We start from the raw sequence: 22,022 nt of genomic DNA, 5'->3' as shown, positions 1-22,022 counted from the left end.
GATCTGCTTAAGTTTGCAAGTCAGATGCTTGAACCAGTGTATCACCCTGTACTAACTTACAGCAATCAGATTCATCAGACCAGTCCCCACAGTCATCATCCCCGTCACAGTGGTAGATGTCCAAGATGCAGCGTCCATATGCACACTGGAACTCCTCCAAGCTGCAGGTAGCAGCTGGAACATCTGATGCTAACAGGGGAATAACAGGAAACACATCTGAGGTGATAGAGCACAATCCAGTTTAGATGTTACCTTCTTCAATCTAATAATGGACTAGCAAGCATTCACTGCAAAAGTGGTCAGAATTACTAGCCGCTGCTGCATACCTCTGTATGACCTGTATTACAGAGAGGAACTTGAATGTTGTTTGTGCTTCACAGGGGGGTGGTTTAAAGTTGTATATCAAGGCAGCTGCACAGTCAACCCACTAAAAAACTTATATAGGATGTTACTCTACAAACATGAACCTTCTGAGAGCCATTAAGTTGTAGAGGAGGAAGCAGCTATGCAGAAAGAAGGGGATGATGGTAAAGCAAGAAAAAGGATCCAGGAGTGTCACCTTCTTCCGTCTTACATTAAAGATACTATGGCTTAGTGCCCTCTGGAAAGAGTTCAAAATGTTTATTAAACCTCAAATGGCAGATAAAAAAAAAAAAAACAGAAGGAAAAATAAAGCTATTCTTTGGGGTAGCTCTATATTAAGGATTGAGGTATGTCAGAATGCGAGGTCAAAATATGGAAACATAAAGAAACAACTCTTTTAAAACCTTAACAAAAATAAACACTTGAAGAGCAGAGGAAATGAGCATCAGGGTGCCCATGTCTGTACCTGATCTTTGAGGTTTTGCCCCTCCCTTTCCTCTCAAGATGTCGCCAAAACAAACTGTGCCTTATCAGTAAGGAGTACTGCCAGACAGATGACCTTGGGCAGAGGCCAGCAAACTTATAGTCAAGGATTTCCCCACTGTTCTCTCTTCAGCAGTACACTATGCAGCAAGTGATGAAAAATATTCAGGTCCCACATGACAGAATCTGACACCTCTTCTCATACTGTCCAGAGAATGAATTGCATGTTTCAGGCATACACACTCAGCCTTCAGCTGAGGAGCTCAAGTAATCCATGAAATAAAAGCAAAAAAAAAAAAAAAAAGACTGACAGAGCCTGGGACATGAACCATGCCTGCATCTCCAACCTAAAGCAGTGGGCAGAGGCAGCAGGCAAGGAGTTCAGAGCTCCTGTTCAGCCAATATCCAGCGGCCAGATACTGAACGAGAATTTAAGTCACTGACTTCATTTTCTTCTCAAGAAGACCCAAACAAACCTTTCAGATTCCTTTGGTGAGGCACACATTACCAGGCATTTTAGTGTTATTCAGTTGTAACAACAAAACAAAAAAACACCACCACCACCACCAAAAGAACAATGTAGTCACACCTTGTTCTAGATGAACGAAGAGGCAGGATTGGAGATAAAGATGGCAACTACATGGAAGATGGTAAGGAGAGAGAGGAAGGTAACCAAACTGAGCTTCTTAGCAAAGTGCCTATACTTAGAATGTCTTACAGAGTAGAGAAAATAGCTAGCCAGGATCTGAGAAGCATTCCAGCTTTTTTGGAGGGGGAGCACCAATTCTAGCTGTCCCCACACTCCCATAGGGGCAAGGTTGTAACATCTCCCCTCCTTTCCCAAGGGCCTATTCATGGCCTGCAGGGAAGTGGCAGGCAAGGGAGTGAGAAAGGAGAGAGGAGGAAAGGAGAGGGAGCGAGGCTGGCTTCCTCTCAGAGCCCTTTCTTGGCTTAGAAATGTTTGCAGCCCCTGGCTCCCTGCCAACTCTCATTATCTGGAGAGATAAAAGACAACTCCCCCATGCATCGACTCCCCCTGCCCTTCAGGAGCTGGCGGCCCTGATTCCCCTCCCAGAGCCTTTTGAAGTTTCCTGCTATCTAGAACAAATTCTGCAAAATGCCTTTGAGAGCAGGGTGGGGGAAGGGACCACTGCAACTTCCACAGACACTAACTGCTGCTCAGAGACATGGGAGAGAGGCAGTGGGGGTTAGTAAGGGACATAATAGGTTCCTGTCCCACTTGCTACAAGCCTGTGAAGGTGGAGCACAAAACAACTGTTATGGGCTCTCACAGCCCCCCTGTCCTCATCAGCCAAACCATCTTCCAGCTCACTCATCCTACTGGTCCTTATTGGACAGAATCCTGAGTATAGCATCTGAGTAAAGAGAAGTTGGCAGGGCAGGCAGCCCTCGCAGCACGAGCTGGGGATGCGCAGACCCTGAGGATGCTGTCAGTGGGCAGAGCTCCCCAAGAATTTCTAGCAGGAATAAGACAAGACGATAAAGAAGGGAATAGTTTTCTCCCCTTCCCCCATGCCCTCCAGCTCCCATGGTTTAATACAGAGCTGTATTCACTAAAGCATAAGTCCCCTGATCTGGCTCAAGGTCACACTGCCTCGGGAAGGAAGAGAGAAGCAGCTAGGAACAGTTCAAATATTTCTGCAAGGTAGTACAAGAGACACACCATCCTCTTGTGCCCTCTGAGGTAGACAAGAGAAGATAGCATAGCTGCCAGTACAGGCAGGACTAACTCATTTCTGATCGCTTCTGCAGAAAACATGCCAAATCCCAAGGTCCCAAGGGCTATTTCCTGCGGTTACAAAGCAAGGAGAGCACTTACGGCAGTTCTCTTCATCTGAGCCATCCTTGCAGTCTGTGTCACCATCACAGAACCAGTGCTCAGCTATGCAGCTACCGTCACTGCAGCGAAACTCCTTCTCTGAGCACTTTCTCATATCTGCTGAGACACAATGCAAACCAAGCCTTGATTTTTCTCTGTGTATCCAGAAAATGACCACATCATGCTTCTGAAGCTCCTAGGGCACCCTCAAACAACAAGACTGCTCATTAAACCTAACATGTCCATGTCATGTAGTACCTGGGCAAACCCCTCAGTGTTCATTTACCTGGTGCAGAGTGATGGATTCAAAAGGAATCCATGGGAATTCACAATGCCACGTCAAGGAGTACTAAGTCTCAAGTGATTTTTGCCTGATATGTGAGCCACACAGCCTCAGATCACAAGCAACCATCTATGGGAAGGGAATATCCCACAAGGCCAGCCCAGACAAGCCAGCTGAGAGCCCTCGCTGTGCTAAAGGGGAATCACAAAACTGTCCAGGTAGGAGTCTGCGCAACCCCTCTGTAAGTGCTGGCAGGGCAGGCAGCCGACACTGTCATTCATTCCATTGGCAGGGCTACCTTACTCACCACACTGTTCATCGCTGTTGTCACCACAGTCATTATCACCATCGCAGTGCCACAGACTGCGGATGCAGTATCCATTCTGACATGAGAATTCATCTTCCTCACATTCCCGTGGTGCTGCAAAGGACACAGTGGAGAGTAAGCTGAAGGCAAGACAAGATTTACCATGCAGAACACCAAGTCGGTGGCATGTCACAAATGGAGCAACATCCTCTTCCAAGGACATCACCACGCTGGAGTGTTCATTTCTCTTCCCCTAATAATATCAAGAGGGCACTGTGAGATTCCTTGAGTGTCTCTCTTCCACTCCAACTGCTAGTCACCAGTACAGCAGGCTCTAAAACTCAAGAGCATGAGTAGGAAGATGTACCTGGAACAGAGAGACAGAGCCACCCACCCTGTGCTGGGATTCTTGCACAGCCCCAAGAGATCTCTGCGCACGTGCACGCACACACACACACAAAAGAAAAAAGAAAAAAAAAAAGCAACCCAGGCCACTTTTTAAAAGAAATGAAAAGATCATGCCCTATCATCATCAAACAAATATTTGCTGATCAAATTATAGCTCCACCTTCTTTTCACAACAATGCCAAAGCTATCTTCAAAGGAAAGGAAATATTCACTGAAAAGGGAAAGAGAAAATTTAAACTTCCTCATTCCAACACTCCAGTATTTGCAGCCTCATTCCACCCTCTTTGTCAAACTTTTACGGAGGCTTGTCTGCAGGCCAGTATGGAAGGGAAAAGGACTGCAAAATTAGCACCCGAGGACCTTAATCCAAGGGAAACCTTCCTACGGTAAGTGTGTAGTCTGGACAACTCTCCAGAAGTCTCTTATTTACTGAACCTTGCCTTCTTCCTTTCAGTAGTCTCTGAGTCTTTTGATCACACCTTTTTCCACTGTTGCCTTACATATGAAGGCATTCCAACCTGTTCCGAGAAACAGAAGACTAAACAGACCCAGATCTATATACCTTTTGTTTCAGGAAAATCACTGAAGAGAGACTGGAAGAACTGAGCTTAGTCCTGTCATACACAGCATCACACAGGATGTCAAACCTCCGTTTTTCCAGCCCTTCACCCAAAAGGACGAGCAAAGATCAGGGGCATACCCACCAATAAGTGAATTCGTTCCCATGCAAGTATTGTGCAAGTGCCTAAAATGACATGGAATACTTTACAGTCAAGAGCTTTATTTTTGTTTTTCTTGAGATGTGGCTCCTCTATCAGGGCCACTCTGGAGCACCATGCACACAACTTTTGCAGAATTCAAGGGCTGCAGAGCAACGCCTATTAAGTAGCTGCAACCATCTCCACCAGACAACAAAACAGTCCTGCTCCCAACTGCAGCCTGATGCCAGCCCTAGCAACCAGTGCAGTCTCAGAGAAGCTGAAGCTCAAGTGCTACATAACAGACTGGTTCTCTGGCACGTGCTGCCAAGGACAGACAGGCTGATTTGTTGTGGGGAAGGGAAGTTGTATCCCTGAACACCCTTTGCTAATAAAAGCCAACCACAAGTAATCCTTGTCCTCAGCACAAAGGGGAAAGGATGGGGCTGAGCTCCAATAGCACAAGCAAAATTCTCTCCCTTTTAACCAGCTTTACAGGCATAACAGTAGCCATAGGTATGCCCACAGCTAGTGGCCTGCCAGAGCAGGTCTTTTGAAGCTGGGCCTCACATGGTGGCAGACCATCAGCTTTCAGGGTAACCCATCTCTATACAGGCAGCATCCCTACAGCACATCTCCTCAGGGAGCTCTGTCTGAAGGGCAAGGATGCTGGGCACAGCTCTGCACAGCAGAAAAGTCAGACAGTGCAACCTGAAGCCACAGGAAGTCAGCCAGACAGGCAGTTCAGTTGGAAGGGGTTAGGCATTTCCACGAACAGGAGTGTGCATGAACAGCTTGGGGAAGTGCTTCATGGGACATTAACTACCAGGCTGCAGGGTATAAACTGTTCTCCAGCTGGACAGAGAGGAATCCCCTCCCCCAGGACACAGAGCTGAACAGCAAGCCAGGTGCCAAGGCAGAAGGGTCTCCTTGCTTTGAGACATCAGGTAGTCACCTGTCAGAGGCAGGATATAGCTTCTGCAAGCCAGAGGACTGGATCAGTGGATAAATTCTTACATTCCTACGAAAAAGAGTTAACTTTCCCCAGTCATGGCAGGCAGGCACCACACCCACCCTATCCCCCCAGAGAGATGACTTACGGCAGTCCTGTTCATCAGAATCATCCTCACAGTCGTTGTCTCCATCGCAGACCCACGAACGGCGGATACACTTCCCGTTGTCACAGTGGAAGTCCAAGGGGGAGCAAGTGGGCAGCACTGCAACAGCAAGGAATACCTCACTATGGAGCTGCAGCCAGCTTCCTTCCTGTAAGGGAACTTCCTTCCCTCTCAAAGGAGGAGGACTACACCTTTTAGAAACAAAGATGTGAAATTTCAAGTCATCAGGAAAAGCCATGCCTCAGATGGGGGGCCAGGATAGGTCAGTAGCTTAGCAGTCTCTCCTCCCCAGAGGAGCACTGACCTTTCTGCCACAAAGTAGCAGCCACAATTCCCCACCTAGTTCCTTTTTTTCATTCCCCAGCCTGTTATCATCCCATAACTGGACTTGTTTTTATAACGATCAAAAATACATTATCAACATTTTCCTGTGTGCTTCCCACTGTGGTCTGCCCTGTTTCTATTACACAGTGTGTTCTTTAGGGTGAGGAACTATCAGAAGCAATGTTTTTGGGTGCAGCATTTTGCAAGGTACATGCCATAGTGCATGTTTCAGCATGAGGACTCTATCAGCATGGTTGACTGAAGAACTTGTAAGGAGAAGCTTAGAGGCAGGAATCCACTGCTGAGGGTTGTCTGCTCTGCCCCAGGTATGGGCACGGGAGCCCAAACCCTGCTAGAGGTCTCCAGAAGGGGCAGGGGAAGGGGACAGATGTGGGATATTTGCCAACACAGGAGTTTGCTGCCAATCGAGTGGAACCACAACTCCACTGCATTCAAAGAGGCCTGAAGCCACAAAGCTGAAATTCAAGGGGGAGCATCAGCCCTGCCCTTCCCCTTACAGATGAGAGGAACACTCAACCCCGGGAGGTTCATGCTTTTAAGTGTTGCCAGTTGTGGTAGGGAAGGGGCTGCACACAAGTCTGCTCCTGACAGGTGCGTTCCCCAAAGAACAAGGCTAGCTCAGCAACGCAAAAGGGAACAGGCTGGAGAGGCTAGTGCCTGAAACCCTTTAATCCCAGCCCAGCTTGCAGACAGCATCTCCCATCTGTCACCAGGCGGGCCAGCCCTGTTCTGCTATGCTTCTTCCCCTGCCAACACTACCCCGGAGGTGGGAGTATGTGGGGGGCGGGGGGTGCGTGAAAGAAGGTGAAGACAGCAGCCACACAGACAGGGAGAATTTAATAAGGAGAGCAAATAGTCACATTTTCAGCTTTTGTAGCTTCCTTAACCCTCCACTTCCCCTGAGCCCAGGATTGCTGTCAATGTCCTGTGAAAGCAGCATGGATGAGGCTATGCAGAATCGCACACAGCTCTTTGTAAGAAATGTTGGAGGACTTGCTGTAAAGTGTCTGTCCTAAAAGCCTCCCACCCTGAGAACACCCTAGTGCAGGTAAGTCCAGACCTGCTCTAACAGACACACTCTTTTCCTTTTCCTAATAGTAAATTTGGATTATCTTCTTAGCTGCTCCTGCAATAGTGCAGGCACAGGCATCTCTATACCTGTAATTCTGAAAGGGAAATCTCTGAATACAATACTGTCTCATTCTCTTTGCTCTGTAAGGTATTTCTATACACCCGAGATTACACAGTGCAAGTGCCAACTGTGCTGCTTTGACCAATTGGCCACAGCCCCTGGCCTCCCATTTTCCATCATTTGCCCAAACTCTTAAATTAAGAATACACAGTATTTTCAGGTATTTGCATGAGATTTGATTTGTCATTGCAATTTTACTGCAGTACAATGGCCCTTTCCAGTGAAGAGAAATCTCAGGAGGGCAAGACACTTCCTTCTGCACTTAACATAGGACAAGGCACAGACTGAATTCACAGCTGGGGGATAGCAAAATCCAAGCTCTCATTTCACCACAACCACTGACTAGGCTTTCCACAACAGACATCTCCCTCACCGTGAGATGACATGTTACAAAAGGGATACAACAAGCTCCAACCAGCTGAAAATTGGAGAGGATATATAAGACAAATTCAAATAAAAGCATCCTGCAAAGCAGAGGTCTCAGACAGAGAAAGATCACCTTTTTGGTGTAGGGACAGAATGTCACTGCAGACAGTGCTGAAGGCTGCATTAGATGACAACATATCCAATCTGGCACTGGTTCTTGGGAAAAGGTCCTTCCTATCACCTCCAAGATGCCCCATGCAGACACATGTCCAGATCAGATCTGGCCCCTTCTATACCTCTCCGAGGACTAAAGAAGAGAGAGGCACACAAATCTATATTGTATATCACAGATTTGACAGCATCCAGGTCTTCCGATTGCTGACCCATTTGCCTGCATTGTTTTCTCTCAGCATCCCAGTGCAGCTGAACTGGAAATGGAGAAGGACCTTCCCCTTCTTCCCCAGGGCACACAGAAGGGGAAAATACTCCAGTTCCCAAACTCTGCTTCCAAACCAAACCAAGACAGATTTTTGGATTCAGAGCGTCAGTCTCTCAGATCAGCCCTCTCTCTCCCAAGTGCAACTTCCACACGTTGCACACTGAGCAAACCTTTCCTGGCCTCAGCTGCAGTTTCAGGACTAAGACCATCCCCCCAGCATATGCTTTTCTGTCTGTTCTCCCCAGTCCCAGCATGACTAATCACCAAAGGACTGCACAGGAGCCGCCTAGAAGGGAATTTGCATGCTCACTCTCCAGGGGAGAATTCTTCAGGCTCCCAGAGGGTTAGGACATTAGCACTGGTTCAGAGCTGACACCATTATTCCATTGAACTGCTGCATCTCTTCATGAGGTAACTACACAAAATCAAATTCCACCCCTCCAGGGAGCAGTTCAGCCAATTTCATACTCTCCCTAAATATGAAAAATGGAGCTTCAAGAGCAGGGGAGGGGGGAGCAGGGTGAAGAGAGCAAGACACAAACTGCCACATACAAAGAAGGACCTAATTCCCACCCCAGCAGACAGCAAGTGTGTGCCAGCCCAGACAACACCGGGGGAAGAAAAACCCCCTTCAACAGGAGTTCTCCTTTAGGGGAAAAAAAAACAAAAACAAAAACAAAAAAACCCACAAACCAACTTAAGACAAAAAAACTAATGAATGAAGCCTGAAATTTCACAGAGTATAGGAACTGCCAATGAGATCAAGCCAGGGATCCATGTAAACTGGTAACCTGAATCTAATAATGGTCAGAAACAGATGCTTTGAAGGAAAATACAGGAGATTCTGGGAACAGCTTTCATACAGGGGAAGTTTCTCCCTAACCTCCCCTTCCCAGCTCTTCCCACTCCTAATCCACAATCCCTTCTTGCCATTGAAGGGCAAATTGTCTACACTGAAACATTCCTGCATTTCCTTCTATTAGTTCTAAGCGTGTCAGGATTCAGTTCCACTGTACAGCCCTTTGTTCTAGGATTATTAATATTATTCGGCTCTTCTGTTGGTCATTTATTACTTCATGGTTTGATGAGTTATATTCATAGGGAGTTAAAGCTCAGGGCATAACACTAGCCCAGAGTTCATGTTTAGTGCTTTTATAAATATGTCTTAGCAATCTGTTTTGAAATTCAAAAGTTAAGAGGAAATTCGAAAGTTAAAAGGTCACACTTAGGGAAACACATAGTATAGGATTCAACCAACCTCCACTGTTTAGTCATGACATCATGGAATAGCTATACATTTTGACAAGTGCATTTTACTGCTTTCACTAGTTTTAAAAGCCACAATTCCATGCTCTTCCTCCTATGGTCAGGAGGAGAGTACATGACAATACAAAGTAAGTAGAAAGAACTTCTGTCAGGCTCTTTCATTGCCAGGGAGGGAGTAAGACCCTTCTGGACAAACTGAATTAACAGAAGACTGGAAAACAGAATCCCAGTGTTCTCTTCCCACCTTTGGTTATTGACTCTTGCACAACCATGGAACAGTCCTGTCTCTTTAGCTCTATTTTTCCTCATGTAAAATTAAGGATATTTATTTTTTCCTAGGAAAGCTGCAAGTTCTTCATAGGCAGTGTTTCCACTGATGAGAAAGTAATCAGACTTAGACAGTCTAAGTAATTAGACTGCACTAACATATTCTTACCACTACTCATAGCAGGATTAGGTAATGCAATGGCAAACACAGCTAAGCCTCATCCCCCCTTCCCCACTCAGTTCCAGCCTGATCTCCACATCCGTGCAGAGACACAATGCTTTCCTTAAAGAGATGAGCAAAGGCAAGTCCTAGGACACAGCTGAAGACAGACAAATGCACAGAAGGGCAGCAACAAACCCAACTCCACAGGCAGAGCAGAGACACTGGGTGGGGAACAAGTGCGAGGAAGGGGGGTCTGCAGGAAGATCTAAACTGGCCAGTGACCGCCCAAGAGAGCACATTTGTCAACTGACAGTAAGCGACACAAAAAGGCCTTTGAACTTCCAACCATTTCCCTGAGCTCATCCCTCAGCATGGTCATGCTGGACATCATCCAAGGTTTCAGCAAAGCTAGGTCTATCGTAGGCCTGCTATTCCTCCCCCTCTCCCAACTTCTATTACACAGGGAGCTCTTTTATGGCCAAGCAGAAGGGGGGTGGGAAGGGAAAGGGCAGGGGGAAGTTTATAAGGTGGAACGCAGAGTGAATCACGTCCCACTGTCCTTTGAACACGTCAGCCCTGTTGCCTGCAGTGACCAGGTTGCTTTAAACCCAAGGACACCGAGTGACCAGTGTTCAGGGTTCAGAGCACATCAGTTTGAACAGCACTGCTTGTTTACTTAGACAACCTCTTGGTCATGTGAAGAATAAGAAGCTAATTTAAAAATAAACAGAAACTAAAAAAAATTTTCACGTTACCTACATTAGAAATAACCGCAGACTGGCCCCAAGCATCACAGAAAGATCTCACCATGCCACTCTTCAGCTGAAGTTTCTCATATCCACATATAGCTACATGTGTGCATGCATACACACACATGCACACAAATCTGCTGCTGAGATCCGCAGCATCGTGGGCAATAGTTCCAGAGACAAGAATAGAGGATGTCAATCCACCCTTGGGAAGAAACAGGAGACACTACCTTTTACCAACCACATTTTGGAAAATCTAGCTCTAGAATTACAGAAAATCATATCTCCAACAGCACTGCTGAACAGAACTGCTGAACAACAGCATGTTGCTGGCAAAATAAACAAACTACTACAGGCTATCAGCACCCAATCTTTCACAGCCCTCAGATCACAAAGGCTATACCTGAGGGGGCAATGCATCAGTTGTGATGCCTTCTAAAGGAAACACGCATACACCAAGTCAAATAAAATACCTAAGTAATGGGATAAACTTTACTCACAAGGAACAGCAGACAGGGATCTGGTATCTTTTCAAGAGAAACCATAAACTGAGTTCCTTTTACCAGGGTAAGTAGTCAGACTAGATGTTTAGAAGTGAAGGTTCACCTGGGCTCTCATGTCTGAGCTCAAGACTGGGGATTATGTGGAATAACCGAAGAGAGGAAGGGGAGAGAGGAAGAGTAATTCTTTTAAAGTTTCTATCAATTTTAATAGACGACTTGTGAGATTTTTATCCTTGCATCACCTCAAAAATTTTGGTCTGGGACTAATAAGCATAGTAGCTATACTCACAGGCCTACTCCTGGCAACTGAAGAAACCATCTCCTGGGCTTGAATGAGTTACAACTGAACAGGAGCTATCCAAAGTTCCCAGTGAGATGGGAACAGTAGGCCACTTTCAGTAGTTTAAGATAAAAGGAGTAACTTTCTCCAGGCCCTTTAAATAAAAAAAGTGGTACAACAGTGCATGGAGCTTAGCAAACAAATCCCTGTCCCAGGGAGCTACACATTCACCAGTTGAAAGTTCAGAAGGCTCTATAGGGGGATAGTTAGGAGGGGATATGGCATATCTTATGAGAAACAGCATTATTTATCAGTCCTCAGGCCAAGTTTACTCAGCTACCCTCTCACCCTTGCCACAGGAAATAAGACTCATTCACACCATGCTGGACTTCATGCAGAAGGAGAGAATGAAAACCATTCCTCTGCTTACATGCAGCTTTCATTAGGGACCATCCAAAGTTGTTTCTGCTGGCACAAGGCAGGAAGGCAGCTGAACTACTCTGGGCATGTGCAGCAAAGGCTTCCAAGCTACACTCTGTCAGCGAGCCAAATTGCTGACACCCGAGAAAGTCTATGAAGCTGGCATGACAGCTGGGAGGTTGCTTATTACTATTATTACTACAGCATTCTGGCTTGTAAACATGATCCAGAGCAGGAAACAAACATGTCACGGAATAATTGGCTCCCATCACAGCAGGGCTTCAGATCCTCAAGATAAACAGATCCTGTCACAGCCAGGTAGACAGAGGCACGGTTCTCCCAAAACCTATAGGAAAATCCCATGGGAGATGGACAGTCAGAGGACTCCTATACAAGTTGAATATTTGTAAGGAAGTTGGTCAGACTGGGGTGAACAGAAAAGGTAACAGTTAAGACAAACTTAGTGTAACCGACTCAGATTCTCAGAGGCTTTTATTAGTGTTGCAAATCATAAAATAAATTCTGATGTTTTATCTCAAAACTGAAAATCCCTCTCAAAAGGAAAAAAACATTTCCCATCTCTGCTCCTGCTTTTGGTTGGTGCAACCCCTCTCATTGCTGATTATCTTGCTTTCTTGCACAGAATTCATTTCAAGCCTTCTACCATTCTTTACCTGAAACAAATCATCAGTTTAAGGCTTGCAAACTGCATTAATGTAGAATTTAGTAAACTGCAATCAACTGGTCAAGCATATATGCATTGCTGCTTAGACATAGATATAAGATTCAATCTTGAATTGCTAAAGTAATATTTACATTTCCCACCCCACTAGGCTTCACTCCCTTGCTTTAAGAGGAGTTCAGCAGTCCAAAGCTCTCCCATCCCCAACTCCCTTTCCCAAGGAAGTAGGCATAACTCTCTCAGAAACTCATCCTTGCCTTGATTATCAGTATACACATGAGCAGATACACCAAAGACAAAGCAGAGCTGAAAACAAGCATGGCCACAGCTTGCTTTCTCTGGAAATTCTAAACAGTCACAGAAGAAAAAACAAATTGCTGTAAATTCTTGTATTCCTGTAAGTATAAGACCAGCCTGCAGAAGACCAATAGAAACATGGGATCCCTTACAATCACTTATGTTCATTCTCCTGATCAGAGACACCTACTTGATGATATTCTAACTCCTATCCTTAAAACTCAGAGCTGTACTTACACACATTGCTGAAAAAACACTGCTGACAGCTTTACTATCTCAGAAGAGTCCATAGAAGTGGTTGCATGAACTAAGTTTCATGAGTCAGAACAAACCACTTGGCTCACCCCAGCATGAAAACTAGCCCCATAGTTTTTGAGGCATCTCACTAACCTCTTAACTAGGCCTTTAATGTCTCTGGGGGCTGCAGAATGACCTCCTCACAACCACCCAGTCCCTTTAGCTCAGTATTTGTGTCAATAAGAAGCAGAAAACTCACCAATTTCAGACTCAGTCTAAGTCAATAAACAGAAAATAGATCATGTTCAAACGAAGGAGGAGGCCAAAATCTCACTTCAGTTAGAACACTATAGGCGTGTCGCAGCTAGATGGCCAGGGAAGGAAAAATCTATGAACTGAACATTCTTGTATGCTATCTGCAGTGCTGTTTCATGAGAAGCTTGAACTGATTCAAGTTTGAGCTGCTTTTCAGAGGCGTCTCATCCCACCCAAAGAGCGCTCCAGCACTCCTGCTGCCTTCTTTATGCTGGCACAGTCAGCAAACAGATCCAACAGAAAATTAACCCTTCAAAAGTGTATAGCTTGAGAAGGTCCAGTATGTCAAGCCCAAAAGAGGGATTTAGCACATGATCTGCTCTAGCCAAGTGTTTCAGGACCATCGTGACCAGCCAAGGTCAGAAATAGCAAAGACAGTCACCAGGAACCTACACTGTAGGATCAATCTAGTTCTTACAAGCTAACAATATCATATATCAGGACTCGTAGCGAGCAGCTCCTCAGAGACTCAGCAGGCTTAGAGGAGTAAGAGTTTACTTACTCTTAGAGGAGTAAGTTTTTCCTCATGTTCAGATGGAAGTGTCTGTGTTTCAGTTTGTGCCCACTGCCTCGCGTCCTGTCACTTGGCACCACTGAAAAGAGTCTGGTCCCACCCTCTTGACACCCTCCCTTCAGATACTTGTACACATTGATAAGATCTCCTCTCAGCCTTCTCTTCTCCAAGCTAAACAGGCCCAGCTCTCTCAGCCTTTCCTCATAAGAGAGATGCTCCAGTCCCCTAATCATCTTTGTGGCCCTTCGCTGGACTTGCTCCAGTAGTGCCACATCCCTCTTGTACTGGGGAGCCCAGAACTGGATGCAGTACTCCAGATGTGGCCTCACCAGGGCTGAGGAGAGGGGGAGGATCACCTCCCTCGACCTGCTGGCAACACTCTTCCTCATGCACCCCAGGATACCATTGGCCTTCTTGGCCACAAGGGCACATTGCTGCCTCATGCTTAACTTGGTGTCCACCAGCACTCCCAGGTCCTTCTCCGCAGAGCTGCTTTCCAGAAGGTCAACCCCCAACCTGTACTGGTGCATGGGGTTATTCCCCCCCAGGTGCAGGACCCTGCACTTGCCTTTGTTGAACTTCACGAGGTTCCTCTCTGCCCACCTCTCCAGCCTGTCCAAGTCTCTTTGAATGGCAGCACAGCCCTCTGGGGTGTCAGCCACTCCTCCCAGTTTTGTATCATCAGCAAACTTGCTGAGGGTGCACTCTATCCCTTCCTCCAGGTCGTTGATGAAGAAGTTGAACAAGACTGGACCCAGTACTGATCCCTGGGGGACACCGCTAGCTACAGGCCTCCAACTAGACTCTGCGCCACTGATCACAACCCTCTGAGCTCTGCCATTCAGCCAGTTCTCAATCCACCTCACTGTCCACTCATCTAGCCCACACTTCCTGAGCTTACCTATGAGGATGTTATGGGAGACAGTGTCAAAAGCCTTGCTGAAGTCTAGGTAGACAACATCCACTGCTCTCCCCTCATCTACCCAGCCAGTCATTCCATCACAGAAGGCTTTCAGATTGGTTAAGCATGATTTCCCCTTGGTGAAGCCATGCTGACTACTCCTGATCACTTTCTTGTCCTCCACATGCTTGGAGATGGCCTCCAGGATGAGCTGCTCCATCACCTTTCCAGGGATGCAGGTGAGGCTGACTGGCCTGTAGTTCCCTGGGTCCTCCTTCTTGCCCTTTTTGAAGACTGGGGTGACACTGGCTTTCCTCCAGTCTTCAGGCACCTCTCCTGTTCTCCATGACCTTTCAAAGATGATGGAGAGTGGCTTAGCAATGATGTCCACCAGCTCCCTCAGCACTCGTGGGTGCATCCCATCAGGGCCCATGGATTTGTGGGTGTCAAGTTTGCTTAAATTATCTCTAACCCAATCCTCCTCCACCAAGGGAAAGTCTTCCTCTCTCCAGACTTTCTCTCTTGCCTCCAGGATCTGGGGTTCCTGAGGGCTGGCCTGAGCAGTAAAGACTGAAGCACAGAAGGCATTCAGTAACTCTGCCTTCTCTGCATCCTTTGTCACCAGGGCACCCACCCCATTCAGCAAAGGGCCCACATTTTCCCTAGTCTTCCTCTTGCTACTGATGTCTTTGAAGAAGCCCTTCTTGTTGTCCTTGACATCTCTAGCCAGATTTAATTCCAAACGGGCCTTAGCCTTCCTCGTCGCATTCCTGCATACTCTGACAATGTTCCTATGTTCCTCCCAAGTGGCCTGTCCCCCTTTCCACTTTCTGTAGACTTCCTTCTTCTGGTTGAGTTTTGCCAGGAGCTCCTTGCTCATCCATGCAGGTCTCCTGCCTCCTTTGCTTGACTTCCTACTCATAGGGGTGCACCGCTCTTGAGCCTGGAGGAAGTGATGTTTGAATATTAACCAGCTCTCTTGAACTCCCCTTCCTTCTAGGGCCCTAACCCATGGGATTCCTCTAAGTAGGTCCCTGAAGAGGCCAAAGTTTGCCCTCCTGAAGTCCAGGGTTGCGATCCTACTTGGTGCCCTGCTGCCTCCTCGCAGGATACTGAACTCCACGATCTCATGGTCACTGCAGCCAAGGCAGCCCCCAACCTTCACATCTTCCACCAGTCCTTCTTTGTTTGTTAGTACGAGGTCCAGCAGCACACCTCTCCTTGTTGGCTCCTCCACCACCTGTGTCAAGAAGTTGTCACCAATGCTCTGCAGGAACCTCCGGGACTGTTTGTGCCTAGCTGTGTTGTCTTTCCAGCAGATATCGGGGTGGTTGAAGTCCCCCATGAGAACCAGGGCCTGGGATCGTGAGGCTACTTCCAGCTGTCTGTGGAAGGATATACCATAACCACAGCTTTGTATGCAAGACCAGAGGTCCACCCAGCCCAGGGCATGGAGACAGACAAGGATGCAACAGCAGATGTCAAGAGAAGAGTGCAAGAACATAGCATGCATGCAGTGGTGCTTCCTCAGAAGACTTAAAATTTCCATCTATTTGTGCTTCCCAGACTTTCTAAACAAGATGTGGCATATTTGTATTTAACAGCCCTCAATGGATTTTTCTTCCATAAACTTGCTAGGTTGCCTTTTGAGATTGTTTGAAATTTCAGTATCAATTTTTTGTGGCACGGAGATCCACAGCTCAAGCACATATTGTGTGAGAGATGTGTATCTCCTGTTAGTTTTGAACCCTCCCCTGCTAGTTGTATGCCACTGGTTCTTTCACCAGGGTAACAGCAGTCAGTCTCCAATCACATTCTCCACAGCGCTCTACCATAGCCACCTCTTCAGCTTACACACTTCCAGGCTGAAGCACACATGTTAGATCAACTGTACCTAGCAGAGAAGGTGATGAATATATTAGATTGTCCTCTGATACACCTTTTCCAATTCTTCTATTAAGAAATATGACAGGGTGGGGAAGATAAACCAGAACTTCACAAAATATTTAAGAAGCCATGCACAACACAGATTTCCTCTTGCCCCTTCCTAAGGATTACCAACATTTGAGTTACTTTTCTGAGTACTATTAAGCACCAAGTCACTGTTTTCATGACATGGTCATTTATAAACCCAAGATCCTGTTCTGATGGGGTAGTACTATGCTTAGAGCTCAACATTATGGATATAAAGCTAGTATTGTCCCCTTCCTCTACCCTTCCCCATGCACAATTTTGCAATTAACTTCAATGACAGATGAAATGCAATTTTTAAACCCAGAAGATCCTTCAGCAATCCTTCAGAGTCAACCCTCATCCTTACAACACTGAATAACTTAGTATTGTCAGCAAATGCTGTCACCGTCCTGTAAGTAATCCAAGAAAAGGAATAAAGAAATTGAACAGTACAATAGGAGCAGAAACTCCTGTGTGACTCCACTGATGATCTCTTCCACTGTAAGATCTGGCTATTTATTCCTAGTTTCCATTCCCTGTTTTTTTTAGCAGGTTATTTTCCTATGGAAGGGCATCCCCTTCCCCATGGCTGCTTAGTTTAAGAACCTTTGGTGATGGGCTTTGTTGAAATACAAAGTAGACCTTATCAGCTGGGTATTTCATGTCTCCCTGGTCTCTCACACTTTCACAGAGTTCCAATAGATTTTTGAAGCATGACTTACAAACAAAACAAAAAACCTTCCTCTGTGCTCAGTAAGAAGCCAGCAAAATCAGTTTAGTTATTGGACACCCCCACGTTCCCCCCCATCTCCATATTCCTGCTGAACTTCTTTTTCAGCATGAGTAGTTGAGTACAGCCTCTCCTCCCCTTCTCTTCTGAGGTTTTAATACTATTTCTTCAGTTCCCAGATCCTCAACTCTGCTTGCTTGAGCGTACGAAGTTCTTAAATTTGCACTTTCCTCCACTAGACATAAACATGCAGGTTTTCTTCCCACTATTCTACTTTCCCTTTGCTCTTGATTTCTCCAACTAAGGTCACTTTCTTCCCAGGTAACTCTTTCACTAGTCATCTTTATACCAGAACACTGATCTCTTCAGTTTGCTGGTGACCTGTGTTTCAAGAACCAATTTTTCCCCCCAATGTTTTCCATGTTTCTAAGTATTTTATGCAAAATTGTAAGAAAAAAGAAGATAGAAACAAGTTTTCCTATAGCTAAGCTAAGTTCTCCCACGCTTAAGGAAGAGGGGAATCCCCAAAACAGTATTCCAAAGGTAAGAAAAACTCCTTTTCCCACAGCAGGCAACAGTGGAAACCATGGAAGGTTATGGACACATCCAACAGAGGAAAATAAATTCCTCCACCATGTCTACTGACAGGAGACTGAAATCTTCGGCTCTAGGGAAACTTTCAGGAAAGGAGTTTCATGAAATTGAGCCTTTTTTCCACCCTTTAATTCTACCAATATCTGTGGAATCCAAAGAGATGAGGGAAGAAAGCAATTTACTTGTGGCCCCAGGAGAAGGGGTTTTCCGTTTCAATTCATTTACATTGTGTTAAACCTATTGAGAGTCACTTTTCATCACTTCTCATCTAGCTGGGCTCAGCTACACAGATACTGACATCCGCTGCAAGACAACCTTTCCCAGCAGATCCAAAGACAAATGAATGTTGATTACAGTGCTCACCCTTCCTCTCCCTTCACAGGGTAGCCAGAATAGAAACCAGAGTGTTCCTTAAGAGGGAAGACACCAACAGTCCTGAATACACTTATTCACATTGTTTAGTTATTCTATTATTACCTGTAGCAGAACTATACAGCCTGGTGTGCAAATATCACTTTTGCAAGGCAGGGAAAAAGAGATACTTCTCTCACTCTCTCTCTCTCTCGTCCCTCTAAAACACACACACCCCTTATAAACATTTTTCTAAAAACTGCCAAAGGCAGAGATGGGCTTTCACTGTGCCTTGTGTGAGTGGACGTAGTGTTAGACAGAGTAGTAGTACAGGAGTCGCTCAAGAGTATGCCATCAATAGTCTTACACATGTCATACAAAAACTTGGATGGGCCTGTAAAACAGAGAAGTATCTGCAGAGAAAAGTGAAGACATTCAGCTTTCACAAACACAAATTCAAAATGGTTTTCTTACTGCAGCCGTCTTCATCACTGTGGTCCCCACAGTCGTTGTCTCCATCACATTGCCACTGAGCAGGGATGCACGTACATTCACCAAAAGCACTGACAGCACAAGTAAAGTGATTACGTCCACAGGAGCACTCAGTGCTACTTGTTACACCTGTAAAGGAACAAACAAAAAAAGGTATTTTGAAGCGATCCCTCTATTTTAGGGTGAGTAAATACATAAAATACAACTATTGTCCAGGTACACACTGCACGTATGAACGCATACACTATTGCAAATAAAATTGGTCACCCCTCTCACACTGTTGAAACAGGAGATCAAGTGCTATGCACAGTTTCCAGGAATGGAGCTATCTGAAGGGAACAGCAAATAGCAACCTGCCAGAAAGAGATCTAGGAATCAGCTAGTTGGAAAATAACTCAGCACTGGTCACAAACAAATAAAAAGGGTGCTTTGAGGACTGGGATTCCTTATTTTACGAGCTTAGTCCTCTCCTAGAGCACAGCACAGCACTGACGCTGCTCCACTTAGTCCTGAAACGGCCACAGAAAGGATATCAATGATTCTATTTCCAAGAGTTATTGGAGGGTCTTCTCTGGACCCTGTGCTTTCCGGATACTAACCTTCTCCATTCCACAGCTTTAGAAACTTCAGATTCCAGTGAAAGACAAAAAATACATCATTTCCTATTTGTGTATAGAGATTAACCTGTAACACTGTCCTGTGTGTAACTGCCATTCATGGAAGCAAGGGAAGAGGACTTTCAACTCTGCAAAGCGACCAAAAGAAAATGCAGTTCATATGTCAAAATATAATCCCATAAGAATACCTTCTTCAGTCGTAAAGTTAGCATAAGGAGCTCCCAACCTTTTTCTCCCCTCTCCCAACTACGGAGCGATACTCTGCACAACAACTGATTTTCACACCTGTGCAAATGCAACTATCTCTGATGCTACCCCATATATTCTGTTCATAAATCTCTGCCTTAAGAGAAGACAGGCCACAGCCCATGTCTCAAAATGGAAAATGGTCATACTTGAACTTCTGTCTGAAGTTAGCTAGACAAACAGTATAATCAATACCACCATTAAACAAATGATTACCCTATCAATCAACAGTGCCCTCAAGCTACTCTGTGACTGAATTCTTTTTGCAGGATTCCTTCTTTCTGCAATTCAAGCAAATCTAAAGGTCTCAGATTAAGCAATAACAGTCATAAGGAAAGAATTACAGACGGATATGTGCACCAAGTGGTAGTTATATACCCCCCTGAACTCTCTATTTGTGGACTTACTGATCTCATTTGTTACATTTAGTAAATCTGGGATGAGCCATAAATTGTAACAACCTAACCACAAAACCATAAGCAAAAAAAAAAAGAGAGAAAGAAAAAGAAAACTCGTAATTTCCTTATTTCCTTTTCTAATTAAGAAAAGCAGTATCTGCAAAATTTTATGTGTGTAATTGTTCCACAAGCTTTCTCAACATTGGAATTCCCTCTAACGAACACAATCACTTAGGCAAGTTAAGCTAAGATTTATGCTTAGTGCAGCTGCACATCTTCTTGGAGGAATAGTTCCATGACAAACTTCTGCAGCAAAACTGGCTTAGAGAGGCCTCTGCCAGCCCCTGCTGCCTGCTCCCACTGTTACACTGCAGGCTGCAAGTCCTCACAACAAACCATTTCTCAAGCATGTCCACAAGCTGCTGAATTGGGCCAACTGAAGGGGTTGCCATGTCCTCCCTTTAATAGGCTGCCATGGGTACAATAAGCTTTTCATTCTTTCCCCTGACTACAGGTTATCTTTAAGGGGCTTAGTAGAAAAAGAACATTTCAAGGCATTACTGTAGAGACTAGAGAAAGCAATCAATGTCTGATGTCAAAAAGGAATAGAAACAGGAAGAATATAGGTTAATAAGGAGGAGAAAGAAGGAAAGGCAAACGAAAAGGGACAGGGTGGTCAGATGCTCAATGAACTTACCAGGTATTGCCAGAGCAAAGGTTGATGGAAAAAGAAAATAGCTTGGTCACGCAGACTTCCAAAGACAAATTTAAGTAGAGAAAGTCTGATGCAAGTCAGAGGCAACCCAGCACAGCTATCCCTAAGGGAAAGCAATGCATCATTTATTTAATACATCTGACTATTAGAAATAATCACAAGGAAATTCAGAAGAACCACAAACCTCCACACACACAAAAAAAAAAAAAAAGAGAGAGAGAGAGAGAGGGGAAAAAAAAAAAAATCAAACAGAAGTTCCTTCAAACTGGCAGCACAGGAAATTCAGGACAAACCACCTTCTGCTGGAGCCTACCCCTACTTAGAAAGGCAGAACTGGCTGTATACTCTATCCAAGGTAGCTGTTGTTTAAATCACCTTTTCCAAGGCAATTCTTCCACCATTTTGCTCAACAGTACCCCCAAGCACTGCTTCCAACTACTTCGAACTCCAATATCCTTTGTTGTTGGAGCACACCAGGATGATGCCTCATTGCCTCCATAAAAAGATAAATATCACAGTGCAAGTGACCATCTCTTTCTTACCCAGGCCCCAGTATGCCATGGGGTAGCTTCACCAACAGGAAAGGATAAACATCAAGGCAACTAGTTCTTAAATTAGGGGACTACATTTATTAAATTATTTCTGGATAAATACAAATGAGAGAGAAGTTGAGAAAAAGTGAAAGCAAGAGGTTTTTTTAGCTGCACAACAGCAGCACAGAAGCACAGCTCTGGAACAAGCAGAGGAAGAATTACTGTAGAATTACTTAAAATGCTGAGAAATCATCAAACTGCAACTTAAATCTGCTGTGCTGCCAAACATGCTGTTATCTTCAAAAGTTACTACAACTAGTATCAGATTATACACTGCATGTATTTAAACCGGTACTTCCCACCTCATCACAATTGCTATGTTCAGCCATTTCTGGCTTGTGTTTTTACCATGCTACAGACATTGTTGCAAGCTGAAGGATACGTTATGACCCAAATACCAAGGCTGTTCTATGTACCAGTCTGTATCTATGGTACTAATATATAAACTTAGTTTAACTATTCTAAATTATGACCTTTGTGAGTCTAATGCTTTGTGGTTTGTCATCTTTAGGATAACTAAACTTCTAGTCATTATAATGATGCATTTTATAAATCATGATTTACCCTTGTCTTACACTTGGACAAGCAAAGCACATAACTATTCAGACAGCACAAACACTTTTCCCCTTGAAGGAAGATGATTAAAAAAGCACCTTTTATAAAAGTACGGTAACAAATTCTAATATATAACCAATATCAGAAGAATTAATTCTGGATGAATAGCATCCTTCCTACAAAAAGAACAGGTTAAGTGAAACCTGGGACTCCCTGCAGTCAACAGGAATTTTCGCAATGATTTCAATGATTTCTATACTATTCAGTGATTTCTATACTATTCAGTGATTTCAAAGATTTCAATACTATTTCAAATAGTATTTCGCCCTTGGTGTCCCATGC

General features: G+C 44.9%; 1 protein-coding gene across 1 annotated transcript in view; it reads right to left on the bottom strand.

The window, feature by feature from the left end:
• The window catches only part of LRP4 (LDL receptor related protein 4), an 85,882-nt gene that overhangs the window by 25,439 nt on the left and 38,421 nt on the right, over nucleotides 1-22,022 (bottom strand). The window contains exons 2-6 of the mRNA XM_067295668.1: nucleotides 18,539-18,685; nucleotides 5,483-5,599; nucleotides 3,277-3,390; nucleotides 2,687-2,803; nucleotides 61-189 (exon numbers count right to left, since the gene is read on the bottom strand). Of these exons, the coding sequence (XP_067151769.1) occupies nucleotides 61-189; nucleotides 2,687-2,803; nucleotides 3,277-3,390; nucleotides 5,483-5,599; nucleotides 18,539-18,685 (624 nt within the window). The remainder of the gene's footprint in view (nucleotides 1-60; nucleotides 190-2,686; nucleotides 2,804-3,276; nucleotides 3,391-5,482; nucleotides 5,600-18,538; nucleotides 18,686-22,022) is intronic.

This window comes from Apteryx mantelli, chromosome 4, assembly GCF_036417845.1.
Source record: "Apteryx mantelli isolate bAptMan1 chromosome 4, bAptMan1.hap1, whole genome shotgun sequence".
Taxonomy (NCBI): Eukaryota; Metazoa; Chordata; class Aves; order Apterygiformes; family Apterygidae; genus Apteryx; species Apteryx mantelli.
This window is presented reverse-complemented; position numbering and strand designations above follow the sequence as displayed.